Genomic DNA, 26,048 nt, shown 5'->3' on the forward strand with positions numbered 1-26,048 from the left:
CTCCCAGGAGGCGGAAGTTGCTGACTTTGACGTATTGGCGAAGGTCTGTCACATGGGACGCCGACTGTCACCGTGTTCCCCGCGGCTGAATGCATCAGCCCGCGAGTCGCTCGAACGTAAATTTGTACAAAGTTGCCCGATACAGCGCGCGCGTGCGCGCGGCTTTGTGTGCGATTTTAAACGCACGATTAATTAACGCGCGTTAGTTCACCGACTCTTGTTCGCGGTGAATAATTATTCGCCGTTCCTCTCGCGCCGATAGAATTCGATGATTTCCCTCGATATTTTAGCCCCGTAGAGTTCATTCCGAGGCTCGCAGGGGAGGACGACAATGCGCGCGTACCGGCGCGAGCCTTGCGAGGAAGGAGGCGCAGTATTTTGCCAATATTTCGGCGGATCTTGCAGATGAAAAATTAGAGCGCGGTAGGTACGAGGGAGACCTCGACGACGAAACGATGGTATCTTCCTTAAGGCACTTTAATCCGTGGACTTATTGCACATGATCTTGTCCGCCACGACCGCCGAACGAGTCGGAATCGTTTCCGCGGCGCTCGGTCGAGTCGTCCTGCGAATAGAAAGTAGAGCGGATCGCGCGATCCCGATCTTACGGAAGACCTTTTACGTGCGGTGGAAATGAGACCGCCCGTTTTCCGGGCGCTCCTGAGGTTTCCTGAGATACGCGCGCACGAATCGAAGAGAATACTATGTAACATATACGTAGCGCAAGTGTCAGCGATTAGGAACACTAGGAACGGATTTCACTTTTGAGCAACTTCTTTTTTAAAGAACTAACGGATAAAACGCCACAACGATCATGAACAATGGGTACTCGAGTCGGCCGCTTTCGAAATCGACGGAATCCTTCGCGTGATTTCGCGCGACGCCGTCGCGGCGACCGAACGGAACGGGGCTCGTCTCGACGTCGAGAGCCATCTCCGAGGCTCATGTACGAGACATTTTTCACGGCGTTGAGGAACGCCCGCGCGAGGTGTATTACTCATAAGGATCGACGCGTGCTGGTCGTTGCCAGGCCAAGGGGGAAGATCGAACATTGTGCGCGTCTCGCGTCGAGACAAATCGTCGAGTCTCGCGAGAGCGAGCGGTCGATCGATCGCGATCGACGGGTCTTCCGTTCTGTCTCGCGTGTCCCGCAGCGAAGTGTTCCGCCGCTCTCGAAAGCGTGGATGGAATGACACACTTATAAATAACATTATATCGGAAGATACGCACTTCCCGCTGAGATTATTTTCGCGCTCGTGTGTGACGCGCACGCAGCAAGTACAAATGCCTTCCGGCGGCGCGCGGTTAACCGCTTAACGCGACGACGATGTCGTGCACAGCACGAGTGCGCGAGTCGCTAGGTTTCGAATTCATCTCTGCGACTCTCTCGCGGAATTACACACAAGAGTGTGAGTGGCTAACAATGCTTACAAATGCTTACGTAAAATCTCCTCATATAAAAAGGCTAAGCTATATGTAATGCGCGTGTGTGGCAGTTTGATTTCGGTAGAATGTACACGGAAGAAAAGATCTCGCTTTTATACATATGATACAAATTCACTTTCATGTATATAAAAAATTTCATTTTTATGCGCGTACATAATTCGAATAAAGACCAGACAAAACCGAAAGACTCGAGGGCGATATCTCCGTTATCGCGAGCGGAAAGCTTCCGCCTGAACATTCGGCTGCTTTCAGACTCGGCCGGGAAGGAACCGAGGAACAATAGACTCCACGGAGGGAATCTCCTTCCGCGGAAATCTTTCCGCTCTTGAAATCGAGTGTGTACACGTGCGTGCGTGTGTGTGTGTGTGTGTGTGTGTGTGTGTGTGTTCGTCTGGCCGCTGGAGATAACAGAAAAGCAGTTACACGATCCGAGTACACTTTTCCCGTGTACACACGTAACATTATGCGACAAACAAACAGCGCGCACGTTAAGCTAGATCGATGTTATCTGTGAAAAACAAAAAGCTCTTGGCTTCTTTCGGGAGGAATATATGAAGTACGAACTAATTGGTAGCCGTAGCTCGCTCGTAAAACGACTTCCATCCGTTATGTACACGACTCCGCTGTCTCGCGCTCGACCCGCGACGCGAGTCCGCGAATTGAGTTTCAACTTGTCACGCGAAAACTCGAAACACACGGAAACACTCGAAACGCGAAACGACGAAACACACAGGGCGCTTCGTCTCGCACCCGCCGACGGCGGTGAGACGGCGAAGACACGGAGGGAGATTAGCATAATTGAATTCGCGCGACAAGGCGGGACGACAAAGGTCCCGCCGAGGCGATCGACCCTTCTCGTTCAGTCGACAGAAGGTCACTTTTGGTGATGGAAGGCACGTGTTCGGCACGTGAAGAATCGGCGCTGCTCTTTCATCGTTATTCTTCCTCCAGGTACACGATCTGCTGATTTTGCATTTCGCCCGAGCCGCGAGCGGAGTTCCTGCCGATCGCGCGCGAACGCGAGATCGCTCGTTTTCCCATGGACGTGCGGCGCGCCTCGCGAGCGTGCGATGACGATTGTGTTGTCGACTCGAGAGCGCTCGCTTATAAATTATTATGCATTAATATGTACAACATACGCAGCGCGCCCGATCACGCGCGCGCTCACGTCTGCCGAGTATGATCTCTACGGTGTGTGGCGTTTTGCGCCTTCGATCAGGACTTGGAGGGATCGCGGGCGGCCGGGTTCTGCTCGCCGAGCCTCTCCCACGTGTTGATCCTCTTGAGCGGGTAACAAATCACCGCCGACACGAGTATCAGGCTGCCAGACAGGTAGAACGACGCGTCGTAGCTCCCGGTCGCATCCATGAACGCACCTGCATAACAGAGTCGTGGTCGTTGAGCGAGTTCACTCGTGACGAAGGCATCGCACGCGTCCGGCGATGGGAGGCACGCACCGATAATGAATAACTCTCTGACGAGTGGCATAAACAATTCCTAGAATCGCGGAAGGCGCGTCGTCGCGGTTGCTTCTCACGTGAGCGACAGATAGAGATCGGATTAGAATCGGATGAAAATTCCCGCGATAAGATTCACGTCGGTGACGTGGCGCGGCGCGTCTTGTCACCTTTAATTAAAGCATCCCGCGCCTTGTCCGGCGGGATTTTCGTCCGACGGCAACGCTGTTTGCCGAAGTACATAACCCGAAGAGTGATCGATATTTTCTAATTACCTGCGAGAGGCGCGCCCATAGCCGCCGCCACGCCTTGAAACAGAAGGAGCAGTCCGAAAGCGTTCGTCAGCTTTTCCAAGCCCAACAGATCCACCACGAGGATCGATCTCAAAGAGGCGAACACGGCTGTGCGCACACAAGGGAGAATAATTAAGTATATATATGCTGTGCGCGCCATAAATCGCCGTGAAACTGTCCGGCGCGAGGAGTCTAAGTGAAAACGCATCGTAAAATGAGTCGCGGCACGATAAGTCGCGTCTGCGGCAGACTCGCGGCGGAAATTTCAGAAGTTAACGCTCGCGGACTTACTATAATCGCCCACTTACATATACTCAGGCCGAAGCCGGCCGCATAGAAGAATTGATATCCCTCCGTCAGGGAGAAGCCGGAGAATATGGTGAGCAAACCGCCGATGCTGATAAACACGTTGTTCACGACCAGAGCGTTAACCCCGGGCAGGCTGCTCGCTAAGCCGCAAACGATACGACCGATGGTATTGCCGATGCCGATTACCGAAACGAGGAACATCGCCGTCGAGGCATCGATGTTGGCCTTTATGGCTCGATCTGCAAATAGGTCGGCTAATGAGCGTCGATTGTTTGGCGTGCGGATTAGAACAATATGACGATTAAAGGTTCAACGATAAGATAGAACGATAAGAATCTCTCTCTCTCTCTCTCTCTCTCTCTCTCTCTCTCTCTCTCTCTCTCTCTCGCTCTCTCTCGCTCTCTCTCTCTCGCTCTGTTACGCTTGTCAAAGAGACTGCATATCATGAGTGTAATCTTATCTGAATGTTATGAATCTTCAATCGTCACGTTGTCGAGAGAATCGCTCGCTGGGGAAAATTGCTCGGCTCTGAGAATTCCCTGGGAGAGATCGTGCTCTCCTCGTCAAAGAGATTTTTCAAAGGACATGTGTATTACTGATCAGAGCCGATACACGTACCCGGCACATACATGAAAGGCGTGTAAAAGCCCATCATGGTGAGCCCACCGGAGATAGCGAGTATCAGGAAGGATGGACTCTTGAGGAGGCTGAGGTCGAGCATCGTGGTCAGAATACGACGCACGCTTTCGGGACACAGGTAGCAGCTTCCGCTTTCCTCCTCCGCGACGTCCGTCGCCGTTGGCAGCCGCGTCACTGACATGTGATAACCGACCGACGATTGCTGCGAAGACGCAATTTCGCGATATCTTAAGTAGAACAGTTTATCTGCTATCCGGTTGGCAACGTTAGATTCATAGAACCGGAATTAGCGAACGGAATTATCGCTAGACCTTCGACTCGTGGATTTTATTTTTCGTTTCCGCAAAAATTATCTGAAAAGTTTCTTTCTTTCTTTCTTTCTTTCTTTTTTTTTTATAATGAACACTTGCAAGAGCGATAGTGAAAATTGCTGTGCGATCGATCGAAAATTGCTGTGCGGTGCTCCTTCGTGGGAACATTCGCGGGATAGTTACCTGCGATCTGTAGTGAGGTAATCTATTTAAAGAGCCGCCGTAAAAGATGTCGTCTCTGTAAAACGGTCTCTGCGGGTCCTTACTCGCTTGATTTCGCTTGCCCGATCTGAGAGACTTCTGACTGCATTCCGAATCCGTTCGCAGGCGTCTGCCACTGATGGTGTGCCGGCGGGTCTGAAACATTGGTCGAAGTGCGTTAAAGTGCACGGACCTTGCGCGATACCTCGCATCGCCAGTCGTGCGTATTATCCCGGAAAATATGTCAGTCATAGAAAAATACGAATTAATATCGCGTCGGGTCGCGCGATCTTAGAACGATAACGCGTCAAGTGTCAATTGCGTCGTGACGATTGTTTTCACGGACGAGTACGACGGAGATAGAGACGCTTAGGAACCCATAAATAATTCGTGACTCGATTTGGAAGATTTTCCAGGTCAGAGAGTTGACGTTTATAGCCTCGGAAGCACTAAATTCTCCGCTCTTGGCAAAAGTCTCGGACTAGTCTCTTTTTCTCGTAACACGTCGCGTGATACATTCTGGATGCTCTTTGAAAACAACAAGCGAGAAGAATGAATCTCACGAGAGAAGGAGGAAGAGAGAGGGAGAGAGAATGAGAGAGAAAGGCAGGACTAACAGCGGTCTTGGATCATCGATCAAGTTCAACGCGATGTCTCAATATTTTCGCTAACTTTGTAGTTCTTAATCGACCACCACGTGAACGATCGTTTAACCTTTCGCCGCGACGGATAACCCCCGATCGAGATCGAACGAGTAGAGAACGAACATCGTCCGGACGCGCTCTCGCGCGTCGTTTTCTGGTACCGCCGATATCTCGGGCGCTACCGAGCGAGAAGTTATCTTCCTTAATCTTTGAATTTCTAATGAATCCCACTCGACGGGCCAACCGTTTCGACCCGACACGGCTATCCCCCGGCGAGGCCGGCTCGAAAATACGGCTGAATTTTCCGTCCATCTGAAACACCTTACGTATCGATCTCACCGTCGGTACTTTGCCGTTCAGCCGCTCCAAGTCGCCGCTGAGCAAATTGTTCTCCTCGGCGATCTTCTCTTCGTTATTTATGACATCCAAGTCGGGATAGGTCGGCACAGACAGCCGTTTCTCTGAACTGCTCACCTTCTTCTCCAGGGCCTGAGCCTCCACGTGCATCTTATTCAGCGAGTGCAGGGACTTGGACGCGCTGAAATCGAAACCGATGAGCCTTGATCTGCACGCGCGTGCGAGAGAGAGAGAGAGAGAGAGAGAGAAAGAGAGAGCGTGACTACCCCCGGGGCTCATTACTTTACTATATTTGGGCTGCTGCCGAGCATCTCGGCCGCCGTCGGATATTCCGTATTATTGTTCGTGCCGAAGAAGCGGCTTCTGTTCGGTTGCACGCAGTGCAACGAGGCCGTCGACACGCCCTTCCCCATCAGCGTGCTTTTCACCTCGAGCGTGGCGTTCTCCGGGGTGGACTTCACTTTTATCCTCGTCGGCTTCAAGGGTCGGAACATGGCGCCGAATATAGCACAATTCAGCAGCATGCCTGCAAACGCCACCCGCGAGTCACTTCTCCTCGTCCATTCAACTGTTATGCCATTTTGCTTAAAATTCGCGTCGCCGGCGCGATCCATCTCTTCGCGCGGAGAATTGCGTTTACGAGTTGCGTGACAAGTCGCCAGTCGCCGAACGCCGCTCGCTATTCATTGTATAGTCCCGCGAGATACAGACTCCCTCCAGGTGTCGCGAGGATAATATATTTGACAGTTGATTACACGCACATCAACGTATCGCCGGTCACGGACTCGAGACGCGGCGGAAAGCGCGAGCGTTTCGCGCGGTTTCGCAAGTGACTTTTCAATTAAACGGCACCTCGGTCGCGAACTTGTCTCGCGCGCGGCAAACGATATGCGCGGCTTAATCGCATGTTATTTCATCAGATCCGCGGCGCGAGCCTTTATTACATTATCGAATCAAGCGCCCGCGACGCAGCGTGTTATTAGCTGGGGAAAAGCCGCTGCCGCCGTTTCCAACGATGAGAGAACGCAGATAAGAATGCGAGACACAGGGAATTTGATTGAAAGTTTAATTGGGAAAAAATTCCGGCAAGGTTGCTCGCTGCGCCTTACGCTTGCGCAAGGCGCGGATGACTGCGCATATCGCTCGCGCGATGGAAAGCTGAATGAACACGTCCAACGGCGTCCGCGGCGAGGAAAATGTTTCAGCAGCAAACGGACCGTGAGTCCTCCGCGCGAAACGAAAATCGACGATCTCGACCGTATCATGAGGTTCATGAAAAGCATGTATTCTAATCGAAAGAGGGAGATCCGCAGCCCTTGAAATACGTCCGACGCGGTCGCGCTCGATGAAGTAATACTCACCCGCTTGGAAGAGCAGCGCGCCTCTCCAGCCGAAGTTCTTCACGAGCAGATCGGAGATCGGCGCGAGCAGGAACGCGCCGATGCCAGATCCGCACACCGCGATACCGGTAGCCAGGGCGCGCCATCTTTCGAAGTAAAAGCCGGTCGTAATCACGGCCGGCACGTATATCAGGCCCGCTCCAATACCGCCTGATTTCCCCGGGAGAGAATGAAAGAAAAGGAGAGAAAATCATTTGCGATGCAGCTCGAATTTCGTGGGTCGCGATACTCCTCTCAGGGTCTCGACGTGCGCCACTCTGATCATGCGGAAAGCATTCCGCATGATCACGAGAAAAAAGAGGAAAGAAAAAGGGAGACCCGAGAGCATGGGGGGAAAACTGCCCACACGCAGAGAGAGAGAGAGAGAGAGAGAGAGAGAGAGAGAGAGAGAGAGAGAGAGAGAGAGAGAGAGAGAGGAACTTACCGATGCAGCCGTAAGAGACGTAGAGGAACTCGATGGAAGTGCTGAAGTACGAGAGGACGAATGCGCTGCAGCTCACGATACTTCCTAATATCGCGACCAGCCTGAAACCGTATCGATTGGCGAGAGCGGACACGAAGGGACCTGGAAAAATTGGTAATTCGGTCGTCGCGACGGAGTCTCCTCTCCTCTCCTCTGTCGTCGACTGCGAGCTCTTCGCGTTAACCTTCGAGTAATCGATGTGTGCGTGCGTACGTGTCGCAGACGGAGACGTGTAAATCATGCTCGTTACACCTTGATTATCGATTCCCTCTTAATCGTTACTTTACTCCACCTCAAGCTGTGTTAACCGCTCTCGGTCAGGCGGTATGCCAACCTGCGGTGGGAATCTGTCGCGCGTTTGTAAAACGCGTCCATAATTGACAGTCCGACAATCAGTCGAATTCGCGGGGAGAGACAGTACGCGCGCGTACTGCCCGCATGAGCGATACGGACACAATGGCCGCGCCAAAGCCGCCGCGTTGCATAACGAAAAGTGGCGACGGCCACGTACGTATTTTGCAAGTACAAAAAGCTACGTCGCTAGTAATTGTTACTTGCTGTCGCCTATCTTGCAGGAGGTTAATTTTTTAATTGCGCGTCAAGTACACACACGAGGCCGCGTCCACGTGTGCCGCGCGCCGCTCTGCTCTTAATTCGCGGAGCAGGGGTCGCAAACAGTTTCCGGAGTATTAAGGATAAATTGCGAGAAAGTAGCTTACATTGCTCTTCATCATCGCGGGGAGTTAAGCGCTAGTTAAGCGCAATTTTCGCGAGCATTGCCGGACCGATTACAGAGGCGCGTGTCGCACGCGCGCGAGGGATTCCCGCGGTGTGTAATTTCCGCGTAAATGAACCGCCGGCGCCGTCGTTTCGCCCCCTTTCGGATCTTACGCTTACGTGCGTATCACCGCGCGACGACAACGTCCGGCTACGCACTTGACGCGCGGAGCGCGTCCACACGTCGAATCGTTCATTATCGATGTCCTTTCGTGAATTCGGAGTCGCGCGAATCGATATTGCGTCAGCCCGAGCGGAAATGTTCTTTCCCGCTCGTTTCTTTCCCGGACTTTTCGCAGCTGCGAAAATCTCCACCCCCCCCATCCTCTACCGCGCCCCATCATGTCGCTAACGCGCGTAACGCGTGTAATTTTTATCGGCGCGATAAGCATCGGGAAGATTCCGAAAGCACGACGACGAGAATATTATGCCGCGAAACATTTTACAAACAGACTTATCAGTTCGGCGCACACTCGTCGGCTATCGTTTTATCACGTGTTTTGGGAATTTTGTAAGAAAAGAAAGAGGAGAAAGAAACATACTGCGCGCCTGCGATGGGCGCAGGGAAGAGAGGTACGTGTCTTCGGAATAGATATCTCAATCGCGCGAGCGAATTCACCGATTAACGACTAACCGCCTCCTCACGTCCCCTCCTCGCCGCCGCTCGGCCTCTCCTCCTCCTCCTCTTCGCGCCTTATGTTTACGCTCCGCTGTCTCTAAGAACAAATCTGGCGGAATCAACTGGCGAAGATACACAATCTCTGTTTGTATTGATTGTTCATTATGTCGCATTTACTTCGCTATTACGCAGCAGCAGCGCGCCGACACTGATCAAATACATTCTCCCGGATACAACTGTGTCGTTATGCAAATCCTCATCCGTCATCTGATCGTTAAGTTCGCCGGCGAGGAAACGCACGCTCGAGATCTCGCGTGCCGTTGCGGCACGAACGGCCCGGCGCGGCGGGGCCGTTACGTGTCGTGCAGTTCCGAATTTTTCTATTGTACTTTGGCTGAACACGTCGCGGGCTCGGCCGATTGCCGAGTTGCAAGCGCGGGACGATGATCCAGATTTAATATACAGGCGTCGTGTTGTGATCGGTTATTATTACGCTACTAACCAGCCATGAGGTAAAATCCAGTTTGCAACGAGCCGACGAGAGCGACTCTCGCTTTCGACACGGCGAACGCGTTCGCGATGTCGTTGAGGAACACGCCGAAGCTGAAGATGATGCCGTCGACGAAGAGGTTGCACATGAAGGAGGCCGCGACGATCACCCAGCCCCATCCCCCGTCGGGTGGCACCACCATTTCCACCTCGATGGCCTGCCGACAGAATGACGCGCTCGCGAAATTATCACGATCGGGAGGAAATATGTATGTAAGGCGAGCGAGCTCGTCTTCATCTGATCGTGAGGACGACGAGTATCTCGAGCGAGCGCGACGCTCTTTTCCTTGGGATTTACATCGTCCGCGTGCATACTTGAAATATCTCAAACGCGATTAGCATTCGAGCGTTTTAAAAGTCTACTAACTGCGATTCTCTCCTCTCTTCTCTCTCCTCTCTCCTCTCTCCTCTCTCCTCTCCTCCTCGTTTGAGTCTTCCTTTGGAGGAACAGGTACTTACGTCCGTTTGAAAGAAGGAAGGCTAGGTCCGGTGTTCGCATTTGCATATAAAAATAAAGCGGACTGACGATCGCGCGACTCGGAACAGCAGATCGGAATCCGCGCCGTGATCCAATCCTCTCGGAAGCGCGAAATCAAAGAAAACTCGCCGCCGGGCTTCGAATTTATACGGGCGAGCTCGTTAATGGGAATTAAAAGCCTATCGTTTCTAATTAGTATGGAAATTTGCGCAGCCGACGTGCGCCTGATTGTGAAAGAAATCGAGGCCTTGTTTAAACAGCCACGAAATCAGAAGCGTTTAAAATTAGAGAACGCGCCGATATGCGTTATCCGGCGATAAGCTGGCGATAAACTAACAGTTGTTATTATCGCGTAATGTGTGTCAGAGTTCTAATTCGCACAAGACAGAGTGGATCGCTTCGCGAGAAGCCGGCCCGGAGGTTTGTGTTTCATGAAACTGGCAAAAAGAACACGCGCTTAATGACTTTCTCGTGGAAATCGCCGGAATTGCCTCGCTCATAATCGCGTTTAGCAACAACTGCGCCGTTCTCGTTCTCGCAAAGATTCGGAGGCTCGATTGCGTTGGCGTGAAAATCCGCGCGCCGTCGTATCGCGCGATTGCCCGAGTGTTAGGAGCTCTCCTCGCAGCTCCACTATCGATAAATTTCACGGGGGGATAATCATCGCGTGGGAGCTGCTTTTTCGCTCCCCGGAAAACACGGATACATACGATGTATGTATAACGAGACTAGTTCGCAGCGGCGGCTCGAGGTCATTTAATTCGCGACGACTGTCCGTCGAAATTTCGACATCAGCGTTCGCTTCATGGAAATTCACAAGGTGCTAAGGTCAAGGCCGCTCAGAAAGTCATCTCCTTAGTATATTTCGGTCGATTCGTCGTGACCCAAACTTCGAAAGTTATCAATCCGCCGCGAGCGTCGTGGTGTCGCCTGTGAATCGTCGCGGACGGTGAAAATTTGCCAGCGATGGCCGCGACGCTGGATCATAAAATAGCACTTTTTCGTCCGATAATAGTCCGAGGGGGAAGCGAAATAACGGTGTAACACATTAAGCGATTGCGCATATTATCGTCGTGAGGTCGTTTAAGAAAAAGAAAGGAGGGAGGAAAAGGAGAGAAAATATCATAACTCGAAAATAAACGTTGCTTCGTGCAAGCGAATGCACTACGATTGCGCGTTCTCTTATCGTTTGTGAAGTCGCTTGAGAAAAAGAAAAGAGGGAGAGAGAGAGAGAGAGAGAGAGAGAGAGAGAGAGAGAGAAAATATCATAACTTGAAAATAACGTTACTTCGTGCAAGTGGTCTTTCCTCAATGACCTGAATCGATTAATTACGGAGACACGAGGGTAGGAAAGTTTATCTTTCTCGTCTTCAACGCGAGGCAACGCTCGTCCCATAATTCAGGAAATCGTCGCGAAAGCGGCTCGTCGACCAGGAAAACGTGCTGTCCGTCCAGGCGTTCGAGCGCGAAATGCCGATACCAGGTTCTAGGCTCGCCTGAAAGTCCCATTATTCGCGCAAGCGACGCGTATCGTTGTCGTCGGTCGACGACACACACATACAGAAATCGACGGGCCGGTTTTATTTATTATCGCTCACGATGCGAAAGCAGAGACCGACGCGGGGGCGTCCGCGCTTGACTTCGAGAGAGGCGAGAGGATTGATAAGGGAAAAAATTGAGCACGGAACGCGGTATCCGCCCCTGGGATGACCCACAGCGCGAGACAACGCCTATCGGTCCATTATGTGTCGCAAATAAGGCGATATCGCGCTTTTGCACTTTACGACGAGAGCCGCCCGTCGCTCTTAACTCGAGCACACTGATCGTCGCGCAGCGAGACGACACGGCTCGGGCGAGTCGTGCGATGCGACTTTTTGCAGCTTTGCATTTTGACACACCTACAACGCGCTTACTTGCTCGCTTGCGAGCATGCGAGCGAGAGCGCGACACAGCTAGGCCTCTCTCACCTCGTCATTGTTGTTGTCGTTGACGTCCTCGAGCTGCAGCTCCTCGTTCTTGGTGCAGCCGCGGCCGTTTTGCTGCGGCTTGCCCGCAGAAACCTGCTCATCCACTTTGCTCTGCGTCGTCGACATCGTCCTGGTCGAATGTCTGAAAACACAACGAGACGCAGAATATGAGACTGCGAAATATGCACGTAATGAGGACGGACGGAGTAGTTATACGCGTCCGACGGTGGAATTCAGTTACTACAGGATGCTGACAAGGCGCGTTCGGAATTTGAAAGTGAGAAGAGTTCCCGTAAAAATGGGTCTCTCGCTTTCCCTCTTACTCTATGTTCCTCTCTCTCTCTCTCTCTCTCTCTCTCTCTCTCTCTCTCTCTCTCTCTCTCTCTCTCTCTCTCTCTCTCTCTCTCTCTCTCTCTCTCTTTCTCTGAAGAGCTTCCTTTTGTTACACGAAAGATCGGGAATCAGTTCGCTGCTTCGCGAACTCCGAGCGGATTGCCACATGTTTCAGGAGACTTGCCGCAAGTGCCGATGCTTTACGCAGCATTAGCAGAGAGAATGAAATGTAGAGACGGATAAAGAGATTTGTCGATCTTTCTTATGACATTCCGCGTTTCCACCGAGACACACCAACGATCGTGGCTCGAAGTAACGTCGCTTGAAATTAGCCCGAGCAATATTCGAAGCGACGCACGGCCATACTTGATTACGAATCGTAACATGATCGAAGTTGAACGCGCGAATATATCGACGCGCGTCTGATCTGTTCAATAGAGTTTATTCCGTAGAAGGAATGCAAGGCGACGTTTCGGATAGCTCGTCTCTCCCTGTCTCGTCGATCTAAAGTGTATGAGCGCGAGTCATCGTGCGAAATACATCAATCATCAAGACTGTACCCACAAAACATTTCAAATCATGTCTACCTCGGCGAAGGAAAAGATGGGATACGTTTCGTAGATGAAAAGCAACACCTCGAATCGCGGTACGCTCTTCTCTCGGTGCCGAAAGAATCAAAGCCACGTGTGAAATCCGAGCACTTTCCTCAGATTAGCAGGATGTCGTGGAAACACGGATCTTTCTTCTCAGGGAGTTTTCTCACGAGCTTCGAACGTGCGTAAAACAACCCGTGGATAGAATCAAGTTAAAGCCGAACTGTCTCTCGGTGTGTGTTTGTAAACCGCTTTGTAAACCAAAAAGACATTCACGAATAGAGCGAAGAGAGAATCCGCGAGAAATTCGTGGAAAATTCGACGAGGATTTTGTCCTCACGCTCAAACTTTGAAATTGAAACGCGTCTCGTCAGACTTTCGTCGTCTAATTAGAATTATCAACCGGCTACCGACGCGCGCAATTGGGTTCAAGTAATAATTATTGTCCATGCTCTTCTTGCAATCGATTAAATGACTGATAATTAAGAGGAGTCATTGACTCTCTTCAATAGCTCAATTCGCGTATGATTGATCGAATCGATTATATCATCGGCACGTGCGATCTCAGAATAAATATCTCAACAATGTGTCGTTTCTTATTTAGAACCTCAAGATGACATCCGCGTTATATGAAAACACGTAAGAATTAATTCGATATTCTGTCAAAACACAGCAAGTATTTTGCACGAGGAAATCACTTCTTGTTTGCGGAATTTTTAAGTGGTATATTTAGAATCGACTTTTTATATCAAAGACGTAGAGGAAAGTCGTCACATGTTTTCAATCCTTCTCACACTTCAAATGTGTTTTCGCGCGTATATCGTCAATATATCAACATTTTAATCCGGATTTAATGATATTAAATAACGAGCGAGTTCTGCCGTTTGTTTGCGATTTGCAAGTTGAAAATAAGTCCCGTGATTTCATGCGTTTACACGGCTAAATCACACAAAATCGCGTCTGACCACTGATGAAATATCGATCCTCTAAATCGGTCAATTAGTTTTGGATCAAAAGACGATTCGATAAGTCCGAGATGATCTGTGCGGGCGAATGAGGAGAGATTACAACGATGATACTCACTAGCCACCTATCTGATGGACGTTTGTGAAGAAACGGCGAAGTCGACATTATAATGATGTTTAGCACGTCTGAAGTGTCGAACCGTGTATCTTGCGTGTATCTCGCGTCTTACAAATTGACGATAAGATACGACCGAGAAAATATTCCTGATACAACATACAAACAACCTCTTAAATTCCGGTGCGTTCGGTTTATATTCGGTTTATATTGCGCTGTTTTATCACCGATCTCGCTGTTTCTTTCTCGCCGCGCTTCTTCTCCTCCTTCTGTTCCTTTTTTCGGGATCTTTTATTGGGCCGCGCGATGCATCGCGTGATTATGATAACTGTCAGATAAAGCGTCGGGGGCGATTAAGAATTACGACCAACCGCGCGAGCGACGCGACGCGACGCGACGCGACGGAGGAGCCTGAATATTGTCGTGCAATTTCCACAGCTTTGGCAGCTATCATGCAAACAGGATTGTGTAAACCTTGCCAATTGATAACGGATATGTTTATTTTTAACATGGCTTCGCTCTCTCGGGAGCCCCGCGCTTACGATAAATGCCGCGCTTGCATGAAATGAACCGAGCGTATCAAACGCCAACGGCGTGTCACCGCGCCGGCCGATGGCAGTCTGCACAGAAGGAGAAAGTAAATTCAGTAATCGAAACTGTAACTCTCCGTTCCACTTTTCCCCCGGCTGTCCTTGATCGATTCTGTCTCGTCGAGAATGACCTCCCCATAACGCGCCTCGCTAAATTCGCCGCGGGACCCTGAGACCGATAGAAATTGCGCGGACTTTGGGCGGCGCGCTCCGGAACGGAACAATGTAACATAACAGCACTGCGACGTGTGTCCATAGCTATTAGCTGTCTGAATCTTTCGCTGTGCCCGTCGCCTTGAGTTCCCGCACGCGTGTCCTCCGCCCCGGCAAATATTCTCCATTATTACGCAACGATCTCGCGTGCGCGCACTCTTTCGCGCGCGCGCGAGATGTTTTGATCGCGGCGACGATTTTTGCGCAGCAGGCGCGATAAAGCGCGCCGTTTATCCGGGTTGGAAAAAGCGCGATTGCAAGCGCGGAAAATATTTTCGCGGAGTACCAGCCGTGCGCGATATTGCGTCCGTGACAAGTACGGCCGGTAATTACGAAGCTATGCGCGACGATAGGGAATGTAGATAACAACGCGACATACTTAATTCATGAGCTGTGCGATTTCAGATTTTAATCGGAAACGCGCGAGCGCGCGTGCTGTACTCCGCAGATTACGACCGCGCTGTCCGTACCTCGCGACGGTATTACATCCGCGACGATTGGCTTTCACAGTAAAAGATCGCTTAATCGCGGTCGGTTAATCCCGTTATCGAGCCCTCGGCATCCCGCTCGGATTACAAATCCGAGCCAAAACATCAAAGCGCGCAGCTCAGAAATCCGCGCGACGTCGAATTTGAAATCGTTCCTCTCAGCCAGAGGACGAAAGAGGGAGGGAGGGAGGGAGGGAGGGAGGGAGGGAGGGAGGGAGAGAGAGAGAGAGAGAGAGAGAGAAAGCGCCCAACAGAATAACGAAAACTCATTGTCATTTTAATGCAAAAGACCCACGTGAGAACGATTACAAAGTGACTCACCGCGGCGGAACGGAAAAATGGAACGGCGCGAGGAGCGCGAGCGCGAGTGCGAACGTGTGTCCTCGCGATAATCGCTGCTCTAGAAACGAGCAAACGAGGAGGGTGAGGCGGGGAAAGGGGCAGAGGAGAGGTGCTGGTTATAACAGAGCGCTGATTACCTCCTTAAGTTGCCGGAGATAAATCATTATTACCGCGCCGGACAATGCGAGATTCTGCTAAACCGCTGACGATAAATTATCCCCACGTTGACTGGGGATACGCAACCCTCTCGTGAAGCGCGCGACTCGCGGCTTTCTCCACCCGATAAAACGCTAATAAAATAACGCGGCCGTATTGCAGCCCCGCGCACGTCGTGCGTAAACAACACGTGAACGGCATGAAGCGCTGCGCCGCATCGGGACTGCAATAAATTATCGCCGCGCTTCAAAGGAAATTATCGTTCGCGGCCAGATAATGAGAAAATCAAATGGCCCGTCGGCGCGATAATCGCGCGCGATGTGTAACCGGCTCTCTTTCTCCGTTCTCGTCTGGCATCGTCAAACAACGGCGAGCTCGATCATCTCGCACCCGTCGTCGTCTTCCTGGAAGGAAGGGTTGCGACGCACTGCCGATTAGCGCGTGTCCGATTAGCGCGCGAACAACGGTCGGCATTGTGATCGATCGTTTCTCCAAAGGGATGCAAAGAAGAAAGAGATACGATGGAAAACAAAGAGGAAAGGAAAAGAGAGAATCTCCCGCGCGAACATGCACGCCGGTGCAGCGGCGTGCCACGTTGGTATCTGAAGAGTAAATAATTACCGCGGAACTTGTCGACTTTGCGCGTAAATTATGCAAAAGCGTCAAAAGCGAATGCGCGTTGCGCTGTTTCCCGTTTCCCACGGACGATAAGCGTGTCTTTTGTGTAATCGTTCGGTCACTTTGTACGTTCTGACATGTCGCACCGTATTACCGCGTAATCTTGAGATGAAACGGAGGTCACGCACAAATTTCTCACGGCGGCCCGGCGCGGCGTCTAGACCGCTCCAGCGGGCGAGGGAGGTGAAGAGAATTGTTAATCCGTAAAACAGCGCGAGGAGCATTCGCGAGTGATTATTAGCATCTGAAAAGCGGCCGCGAGCAAGCTTTACGAGGCTGTGGGTGCTGCCCGCGCGAGCTGCTGGCCGCGTGTGGGCGGCCGTTGAAGCGCGGCTAGAAGTTGGACGCTGGCAGAATTGTTTCCTCGATCGCGATCCCCGCGATAGCCAAATGCGCCGGCGCCGCGCTCGAGAGAGTTTCTTGTAAAATGACTTTTTAATGGATTGCGTAACGCCGGCCACACAGACGTTACATGGTGGCGGGCGCGAACGAACGGCGCGTTTTGCGATAAAAGGCACTCCCGGCCGCCACACGTCGCCGCACTCTCCGCTTCGCGCCGCGCATTGTTATTCCACACCTTCACTCCTCCAATTTTTCCGCCGGCGCGGCGCGTAAACCCGACAGGACACGCATGCAAAGATCGCGGGGCGCCGATCTCCAACCACCTCGCTCGCTCGCTCGCTCGCTCGCTCGCTCGCACGCCGATAAATATTGATATTTGCGCGAACGAATGTCCTCTCGCTGTCCACTCGTGATAACGCAATTATCGCGAGCCCGGCGACTTCAATTTCGCAAGCGACGTCACGAAAGGTCGGCCGCTCGTTCGCGAGACGGAGGGAAAGAAGAAAAGGAGGGAGAGATACTGACTTGCATATGGTCATCGGAGATTATCGCTGGCGATTGAACGATACATCGCGAGGCGCACAGATTTATGCGGATTATCGCGCGATACGTTGCGTAACGTATCGGAAGAGCGTCTAATTTCGCATCGATATTCGCGATAACCGCGTGTGCGAGAAGATTTTCCTCCGCGAATCGTGGGTATCAGAAAACTTTCGCCGAGTTCCGAGGTCGCTATGAAGTTCATTAGGTACTTCGAATTTGCGAGATCGTCGGGATTTCATTGCTTAGTCTTGTGAATGGAACTATGAATGGAACGTCGTAAGGAAAAGAGAGAGAGAGAGAGATAGAGAAAGAGACAGTGAGAGAGGTGGGTCGCATCGGAACGAAGGGTCACAATAAAACAAAAGATACGTATATGTATGTATATATATATATATATATATATATAGATATGTGTGTTTCCTCGGCGATAACGTGGGGATCGTTCAACGTGTATGCCATTCGATTAACATAATTAACGCACGCGGAAAATCACCAGAGTTTGCATTATACAACGACGCGGTGGCGCGGAGTGGCCTTTCTATTTTACTCACGTCGCGGTTTCGAAAAGCATGAGAACGTGACGCGGGAAAGAGCGGAAAGCGAATCTCTCGTTTGTTTTTTATTCGCGCGGTCGTGGGGGCGGGGGATGCGACGCCTTTTTTCTTTCCGTGCGAGCGTGCGTCAAAACGAACGTCATATCGTCGTTTTCCTCGCGATATCCGCGATACACAGACAGCAATTTTTCCGCCGCTAACGAGTCTGCCGGTCGGACGATGTGTTTTGTCGTGTCGTCACGGGAGGCCGATGCGGTGCTATAAACACACGTCTCGCCATTGATGACGGTAAAGCACAAGCCGAGGCGAGGCCACGTGCTGAGGGCCAAAGTTCGCGGGAAGTTATCTTGACGTGCGCTCTGCATTTATTTACCAACATGTATGCACGATAACGCGTTCGCCGTCGAAAAGCCGGACGAAAGTGCTCCAGAAATAGCCGCAAACAGGCCAATAAACCGCGCGCGCGATCCTCTCTCGCTCGCGCGGCGCCTTTGCGCCGCCGCCGCCGTCGCCACCATCACCATCACCACTCAGCGCGCCCTTGTTCTCTTTATTTCACGGCGAGACGAGTCACCAGTTTTCCCGCGGACGCGCTTCCCAAAATGGAAAATGGAAAACCCGCGGGGCAGCAGCCTCGTCACGTCGAAGCCGCTGTGCGCGTGCATGGCGTCGTTGATCGCTCGACGACGCGGGGATTTGCCGCGGTCGTCGAGCGCGCGACTCGCGTGCGAATCGCACTTGGACGAGCCGAGCCGAGGAAACGCGGCCGTGATATATTAACATCACGGGTCGCGCCCTCTCGCCCAACAGTGCGGCCGCGGCGGGCCGCAATCCGTTAATTACCGAGCCGGCTGCCGAGTTAATCACTTAAGCTACGCCGATGAGCCCCGAGTCGCGAAACTCATTCAGCAAATCGAGCGACCGCTGGATATTCGGAAACCGACGCCGTTTATCACGGAGACGACGCGGTCGTCGCCGTGATTAATCGCGGAGGAACGATAAATCTCCTCATTCACATCGAGAGACTTTACTTATTCGCTCGCGAGCGCTCGCTGCATGGACGTGCGAATAAACCGCGCGTACTCCGGGCGTGATTATCCGGCTCTGTTATTCGACGCGACCGGCTGAGCGCGGAGCCGGCCGTTAATAGACATAGATGGAAATTCGATGGATCCTTCTATTTAAAGGCCGGAACATGATCTTTGCGACGCGGACGGCGAAACTCGCCGTTGTCTCGCCGTTGCCGCGTGTCGTCGACCGGCCGGCTGATCGCCGGCCGACTCGCTGCCGCCGCTGACGTCAGAAGTACTCTACTTTTAGTACCCGGGCACAGGTGCGAACACGCGAAATGCTGCCGCGGTAGGTGCTGGCCGGCTGCGGAACCGCTCCCCGCCGCGAGAGGCGCGCCCTGAACGGGGAGACCGCGTCTGAAGAAATTCATGAGCGAATTCCAGGACAGGTGTTCGCGCACGTAGGATGCGATTTGACGTCACTGGCTGGAGCACGAGCTGTTCGATGTCGCCGGCGGCGACTTTCCCAGCCGGTGAGACCGATCGCGGCCTCGCCGCCGGCGCGGCGCGGCGCGGCGCGGCGTCGCGAAAGGTCGCGCTCGTCGACCGAGCGTTTCGCGGCGAATAAACACGCGGCGAGTGTAACGGCACCGGCGCGGGCATCGGCGATTTTCCGAAGCCGCTCGGCCTCGCGACGCGCGCCGGCGAAAAAGATTTCCCGCGGAGCACGTGCGTGTTATAATCGCGGAACCGCGGCACCCACGTGCAGCAGGACAGCCGCCACGGTGCGCGTGCGCACCGCCCGACCACGCGGCGGGAATCGCTCGTTCGTTCGTTTCGTTTCTCTCGCGACGACGAGCACGAGAACGGCGGGTTTTTTTTCTCTATTTTTGCCTCACGTGTACTGTTGTCGCGGTATTGTTGTTTTCGTGCTGATGTTTCCACGCGGAGGTTTCGCTTTTCTCTCCTTCCTTCTCTCTCTCTCTCTCTCTCTCTCTCTCTCTCTCTCTCTCTCTCTCTCTCTCTCTCTCTCTCTCGCTCGCTCGCTCGCTCGCTCGCTCGCTCTCTCTCTCTCTCTCTCTTTTCTTTCCCACGCACTGTACGCACCCACGAGCGCACGCGCGCGCGAATGCTCACACGCGTACGCGCGCACCGTACGCTACCGTTGCTGTCGCAGCTGCGATTTCCGGCTGATTTGCATGCCCACGGCGAAACGTAGCGCGACCGGCCAGGCGCAGAAGCGGTTTACCTGTCCTTACGAAGTCACTGTCACCGACTGCCGAAAAATGCCAACGTGCCACGAGGAAAAGAAGAACCGGAGGCGGGACACACCACGCGCGCGCGTGTACATAGGTGCGTACGTGCGCGTGTACTAAAGCGCGACGCACAATGTGGCTCGAGCGGAGGACCCTGTTCGTCGAGTGCCGTCGCCGCCGCCGCCGCCGTCGTCGTCGCCGTCGTCGTCGTCGTCGTCGTCGTTGTCTTGCTCCGGTCTTGCTTCGAGGCGGCGCGCTGTGGTGACGTTGTATATACGTGTTATACGTTGTGCTCGAGTGAGTGAGAGAGAGAGAGAGAGAGAGAGAAAGGGGGAGAGGGGGGGAGAGGCAGCAAGAGCAAGAGGAAATGGGAGAAAGAGGCAGATGGGGAGAATTCCCGTCGGTCAGCGATAAGGACCGAATGCTAGATTGGCCCGTTGGGAGGAGGAGTTGCGACCACGAGTGACTTCGTCACAGATGTTCGTGGGATTTCTTTTTACGCGATCGTGCGCGCGTCGCTGCGCGAAACGCGCCTCGCTGCGATGATCTTCTTCGGGAACACTCGACCGTATGAGCCGCAGGGAATTGCGCTGTTGAACGGCGAGATCAGCCGACTCGGAGGGCCGATCGAGGGTGGACGCGGATGTCGTAGATTTCGCGATGCCACGAAGTTGCGACGTCGCGAGATTCTTTCTCTCGTTGCGACGTTTTGCGCGATTAAGAGAAGATGAGTTTTGCGAAATTCGCAGCCGCTAGCGAGTCGCAGCTTACGACGGCGTCGATCGAAACGAAGGCGGCGTTCTGTCGGATTAAAAGCGCTTAATCGTTCGTAATTGGACTTAATAGTTCGATCGTCGTCGCACCCTCGCACGAGGAAACGCGCGTCGTCGGGGAACACCCGGAGAGCGGTCGGGGCTGGAAAAGCGCGAACATTCGGAAACCTCGTCGGTGATGCAATCGCGCCGGAGCCGCGCGAAAGCTGCGTGTCAATGGATAACTGTATCTCACGGAGAAAGAGCCGAAGCTCGCCAACTGGAGCTAGACTGGCGTCCTCGATTTGTATCCACGTCGTGATCGTCATCGTCATCGTCGCCGCGATAACGTTCGAATGATGCAACAGTCGTAGAAAGTTTTCGGAGCTGCGGCAATTCGGCGCCGACGCGGTCGCCATTTGCGCGAAAATAAATCGCCATTTACGGCGACGGTTTTGCACGACTGATCTCGGTCCCGAATCTCAGTGATCGTGAGTTCACCCACGAGATCGCGAGCGCGAGTGCCGAGACACCTTTCACGATCATGATAACTGCGGGAAAAGATTGAAACGATCGTTAAGCGTATGCCATACTTGGGAATTTTAACGTCTGAATACCGACAACCCTCTTCTGCAAAGTTTACGTCGTGTTGATTGCACAGGATCGCTTGCAACCGCTCTTACACAATGGAAGTATGTGCAAAAATAAATTGCTCAATATATGACGAAAGCGATAAAAAATTTCAAAATTAATATCTCGAGCTGTCTCAGCGTAAATATTTGCATGATACAGAAGAATGATACGAAAGTCCTGCAGCTTGTACTCGCCGAGCGGGTGTTTGCTCCGTTCAGGAAAATTTCGAGAAGCGTTGCTGTACGTTTACGGCTGAATTTGGAAGCTTAAAAATGCGCCATATAATAGAGAAATCTCCGATCATGTTTCTTGCTACGAGCAACGCATTTACAAAGCAGCACGCATTTAAACGAAATCTGAATATGTATATGAGAAATACGAGAAAGATAGCGCGATCGTGTTAATGCTTATCAAACGTGACGTTTTCGACGGTTGCCTTTGTGTTATCACCACTTTTGGAATTCATTATCCACTTTATTGGCATTCTTTTATTAATTGCGTTATCTCGAGCCGACCTAAAAATAAACTCGAGAAAGCAGAGATGAGCTCCGCACTGAATACACATACACACACATACTTCATATGACTTTTTGCTAATTTTATTTTACTTCAGCAACATTAACTGCTTCTCTCTCTGAGGAGTATAAAATTGATTCTAATTATATAATACGGATAATATGTGAAAGAGACCGCGTTCAAGTTTTGCAGGCGTATTTTTCGACCAAGTTTCACGGCTGATCGAGCCCGCAGATTCGAGAGATTGATAATTAGAGAATCAATAGAAATCATGACAGACCGGTGTGTGTCTTTAAGCAGCTGTAGAACGTCCTACTTCTGTTCTCTCTCTCTCTCTCTCTCTCTCTCTCTCTCTCTCCCCCTCTCTCTCTCTTTCTCTCGTCGCTCGCCACAGATTTTTGCGGCTGTATCGAATCGTTAAACACCAAATTAGAATCCACGCACGCGATGAAAAAAGGCGCGATAAGGTTTAATGAGCCGCTATTGACACGCCATCGATGTCGCTGATATCGCTGATTACGCGAATGCTATGCGCTGTGAATCTTAATTAGAATCGGTTACGTCGCGGCCGTGCGACGGCGCGAGGCAACGGTACTGGTTTTCGTTGACTTTCTATCAGGGCTGTGGAAAACATAAACAAGTAACGATCCGAACTAACGGGCCGAAGTATCGTTTATTTATCGACACGTGTAAAACTCGACAGCGCACACTTCTCGCAGACGAGGCCCGGCTCTTTTGTCGCGTTCGCACGACGCGAGCTCGAGATTACGCGATGATACCTCGGACGATGTTGACGATTTGAGCACTTTTTCCCCGCGCGCTAATCATGCGTTTTCATCAGAAAGCCCGCCATTTCTCGCGGTTCAGTGTCAAGTTCCAAGTTTACGTTTTATGTTTCAGGTTTTCCATTCTATGCGCGCGTGCGCGCGCGCGCGCGCCAGCACGCACGCACACACGTGTGCAAATACGTGCGTGCGTCGGCTGTGCGTTTACCTGTGGCTCGCAAACACGCCCCTCGAATTCGATCAAGTGCACTGTGCATAACTAAAACGTAACGCGCCGCGATCCGCTGCGACATGCGACTCGCGTGTATATAAATACACGCACGCATATATACGCGTATATGCTTTCCGATTATGCAAAATTTAACCTTAACGCTTGCCGAACGCGCGTGCTTTCAGAAATCCGAACGTTGCGCTCGGCACTCAATACGGCGGACCGCCACTCGTGTGAATAAGACTTCGATTCGTCATTAAAGTGATAACACTTATTGTGTCGTTTAGATGCGACGGACGTGACTAATATTCCGCGGCATGTCTTTTGTCTCCTTTAAATAAAAGGTGAGTCGGATTAATTTATTACAATTCCGGCTCAGATCTCCCTAACTAATTCGTCGACCTTCCTCCCTGCAGCATTTTCTGCGTTCATGAAATTCGAGGCAGCGACTTCTGCGGAAAATACAGAACTCTCACGCATTGCAGAGTAAAAAAGTTCCTCCTGCGAGAAGTTCGCATTAACACGCTCGTTGTCAACACAACGTGTCACACGTGTGTGACAGACCATCCTTCCTCCTTCCCTTTTCTTTGTCCATATGTAAGTAAACCACAAGTCTGTTGCATCACATGAAAGAAAGATACAAAGTGGCTCGTGGGAAGGTCGTGTGGGATGAACTCTGGCCGCGAGCGTGTTGGGCGAACCGAGGAGCTTGCGCGGGAGTTCTTTCGAACGGCAATCGATTATCGTTGCCTCGTTCGAGGCAACCCCTCGTGGCAACCCTCGAAATCCAGAGGCACGGCGACGGGTTTGGCACGGCGCGACGCGAGTGCCGTCGATCGACGATAAGGGATTCCGGAGGCGACCGTTCGATAACCCGTTCCAGAGCGGGAGATTGTACGCACGGGAGATTGCCGGCACTATCGCCGCCGAACGCAACTCGTTTTCGACGTTTCCGAGCGCGGCGCAGCGCGGCGCAGCGCTGTGAACGTGACGTAACGATGTAGCGCGACGGCGACGACGACGGTGAAAAGATCTCGGCGATCTCTCGATCTCGAGCTCGCGATCTCAACGGGGATGCTGAATCTTCGCGCGGTTCCCCATCGTGGGAGACCCGGGGACCGCGTTGGCGAGCTCCTCGCCATGAAAGCGGGAGAAAGAGAGGAGGAGAGTCGTTAACACAACTACGTGCCTACGCGCGTGCGGATATTACGCGCGAGGATATCACGCGTGGCTGCGCAAAAGCGCGCTGCGATTTTCAGCGGCGCTTCAGGCTCGGAGCCACAATAAGTCCTTCGGCTCCTTTTGCTCCAAGCTCCGGACTGCCACTTCATTCCACTCCGGCGAAAGGCGTTTTCCCGCGCCACCAGAGCGCAGCGAAGCCTCAGCCTGAAGCGTCGCTGCGGCTTTCGGCAACGGGGAAGACGCATACTCTTTGGAACTTACAGCGGAAGATCGGAAACTTCCCATAGACATTGTAGAGCGGATCTTAAGCTCGACGCCTTTAAGCACGCGTTTTTCTCATTAAAGCGATGATACTTCGTTCGAGTATCGTTCAAGTCCGAAGGATATATGACTATTCCGCGGCATGTTTCTTGTCTCCTCTCCTCGCAGTAAACAAACAGTGAGTCAGACTAATTTATTATAATTCCGGTTGAAATCTCTTTGTAACTCGACATTCCCCGCGTTAGTGAAGCTCGAGGAAGCGACTTCCAACGGAAAATATAGAATTCTCACGCGTTGCAAAAGAAATGAGGAAAGTTCCTCCTTGCACGCTTCAGCCGCCTGGCGCGCGGAACGCGCGACCGCATCTGAGCACCTCGCGTTTAGATTCGATCTCGCGAGAGATTACGCTCGCGTCATTCGAGGACATTCGACTCCGCGTGGTCTCGAGGACGAAGGAGAGCGGGAGGTGAGGATCTCGGTATCCTCGGTAACGCGCAGGACACAGCGCAAGGAATGCGAGAGAACGAGGCAACCCCGGGGCGACCGCGTCGTCGGCCAGCTCGTCTCTAATCTCGCGCGACGAGCGATCGCGAAAAACGTGCGCGCGCCTTTCTAAAAGGGAAAAACCGCCCACGCCAGGGCCAGGGCCGACTTCTCCGCGGCGGCATGAATAAAACATGAATCGTACACCGCGAGTGATTTCAGTCGCGGCGAGCAGCGAATTAATTACTCCCACAGCGCGCATACGTTACACCGTGATCGCGACTCTGCAACAGTCACGCGATCACTCTCACTTACCGCTCGTTCCGTCAGACGACTTCGCGCAGCTCGCCGCAGCTACAACAGCTCGGCCGACAGCCCGGACACGACGCGTGGCTCTTCTCGACGACGACGTCTTCTCGACTCCGCAGCGTCTCCTTCCTCTTCTCCGTCCTGTGAACAGCCGCTCCGCGTTCGGGCGAGTGCGCGGGTCGGCCGCGGAATCGCTCGGACGAATCGCGCTGCCGCGTTATCGCCGCGGCAGGACGTCTCTCCTCGCGGTGACAATGACGCGCGAGTGCCAGCTCCGATGTGCGATTTCCACGGAAGTTCGCCGTTCGTTTTTTCGCCCGGGCTCCTTATCCGGACACTCGAAAAGATACGCTCGGTGAGAATCGCGCGCTCGCCGCCGTTCATGCGCGAGTAGCTACCGAGCGTACGCGCGCGCGTGCGCTCTCGATCGAACGCGCGTTTGAACTTCGATTGTTGCGGACGCGCGAAATTTCGACCATGCGCGCCCGCGCGTTGCAGTAGCCGACGGCGACGCGACGTCACGTTCTCCGGACACGTTCACCGTGTCTCGAGGCTCGCGATATCCTCCGGCTGGGTGAATCCCCCGACCGGCTGAGCGACGAACAAACGAGCGGACCAGATGAGACGCGGCTTGAAAACAGAGCGAAAGGATCTCGCGCGCGCGCGCGCGCGTTTCGCAGCGACTCGGAGAGCCGGCGCCCGGGAAATAATCTCTCCCTGTCTGTCGAGCCGTTGGCTAACCGCTCGACGACGACTCGCGCGCGAAGCGGAGGCGTTCCTCGACCAACGGACCGCGCCGTGAACGTGCGATTTCCTCGTCGACGTCGA

General features: G+C 52.7%; 1 protein-coding gene across 5 annotated transcripts; it reads right to left on the reverse strand.

Annotated features, from left to right (window-relative positions):
* Positions 1 to 762: 762 nt before the first annotated feature.
* On the reverse strand, positions 763 to 26,048 carry LOC105186745 (monocarboxylate transporter 14). Of its 5 annotated transcripts, none has more exons than XM_011147159.3 (12): positions 25,227 to 26,048; positions 11,911 to 12,052; positions 9,419 to 9,623; positions 7,482 to 7,622; positions 7,019 to 7,207; positions 5,940 to 6,183; positions 5,640 to 5,838; positions 4,639 to 4,812; positions 4,124 to 4,346; positions 3,505 to 3,744; positions 3,179 to 3,304; positions 763 to 2,822 (listed from the first exon to the last, which is right to left on the reverse strand). In XM_011147159.3, exons 2-12 carry the CDS (start codon positions 12,034 to 12,036, stop codon positions 2,662 to 2,664), a joined length of 2,028 nt encoding a protein of 675 aa, XP_011145461.1. In that variant the 5' UTR covers positions 12,037 to 12,052; positions 25,227 to 26,048; the 3' UTR covers positions 763 to 2,661. The 5 variants fall into 5 exon arrangements, with proteins under 5 accessions (XP_011145461.1, XP_011145458.1, XP_011145462.1 ...); XM_011147156.3 differs by lacking the exon at positions 25,227 to 26,048 and adding an exon at positions 19,996 to 20,323; XM_011147160.2 differs by lacking the exon at positions 25,227 to 26,048 and adding an exon at positions 19,940 to 20,319.

This window comes from Harpegnathos saltator, unplaced genomic scaffold, assembly GCF_003227715.2.
Source record: "Harpegnathos saltator strain DR-91 unplaced genomic scaffold, Hsal_v8.6 scaffold585, whole genome shotgun sequence".
Lineage (NCBI taxonomy): Eukaryota > Metazoa > Arthropoda > Insecta > Hymenoptera > Formicidae > Harpegnathos > Harpegnathos saltator.

Excerpts from the sequence above, each read along its gene's own strand:
- LOC105186745 (XM_011147156.3), bottom strand. The coding sequence starts at position 20,033 with ATGCAAATCAGCCGGAAATCGCAGCTGCGACAGCAACG. Across the intron at positions 7,208-7,481 it reads CGTCTCTTACGGCTGCATCG|GCGGTATTGGAGCGGGCCTG; the intron begins GTAAGTTCCTCT and ends CGGGGAAATCAG. Across the intron at positions 4,813-5,639 it reads TGAACGGCAAAGTACCGACG|ACCCGCCGGCACACCATCAG; the intron begins GTGAGATCGATA and ends CCAATGTTTCAG.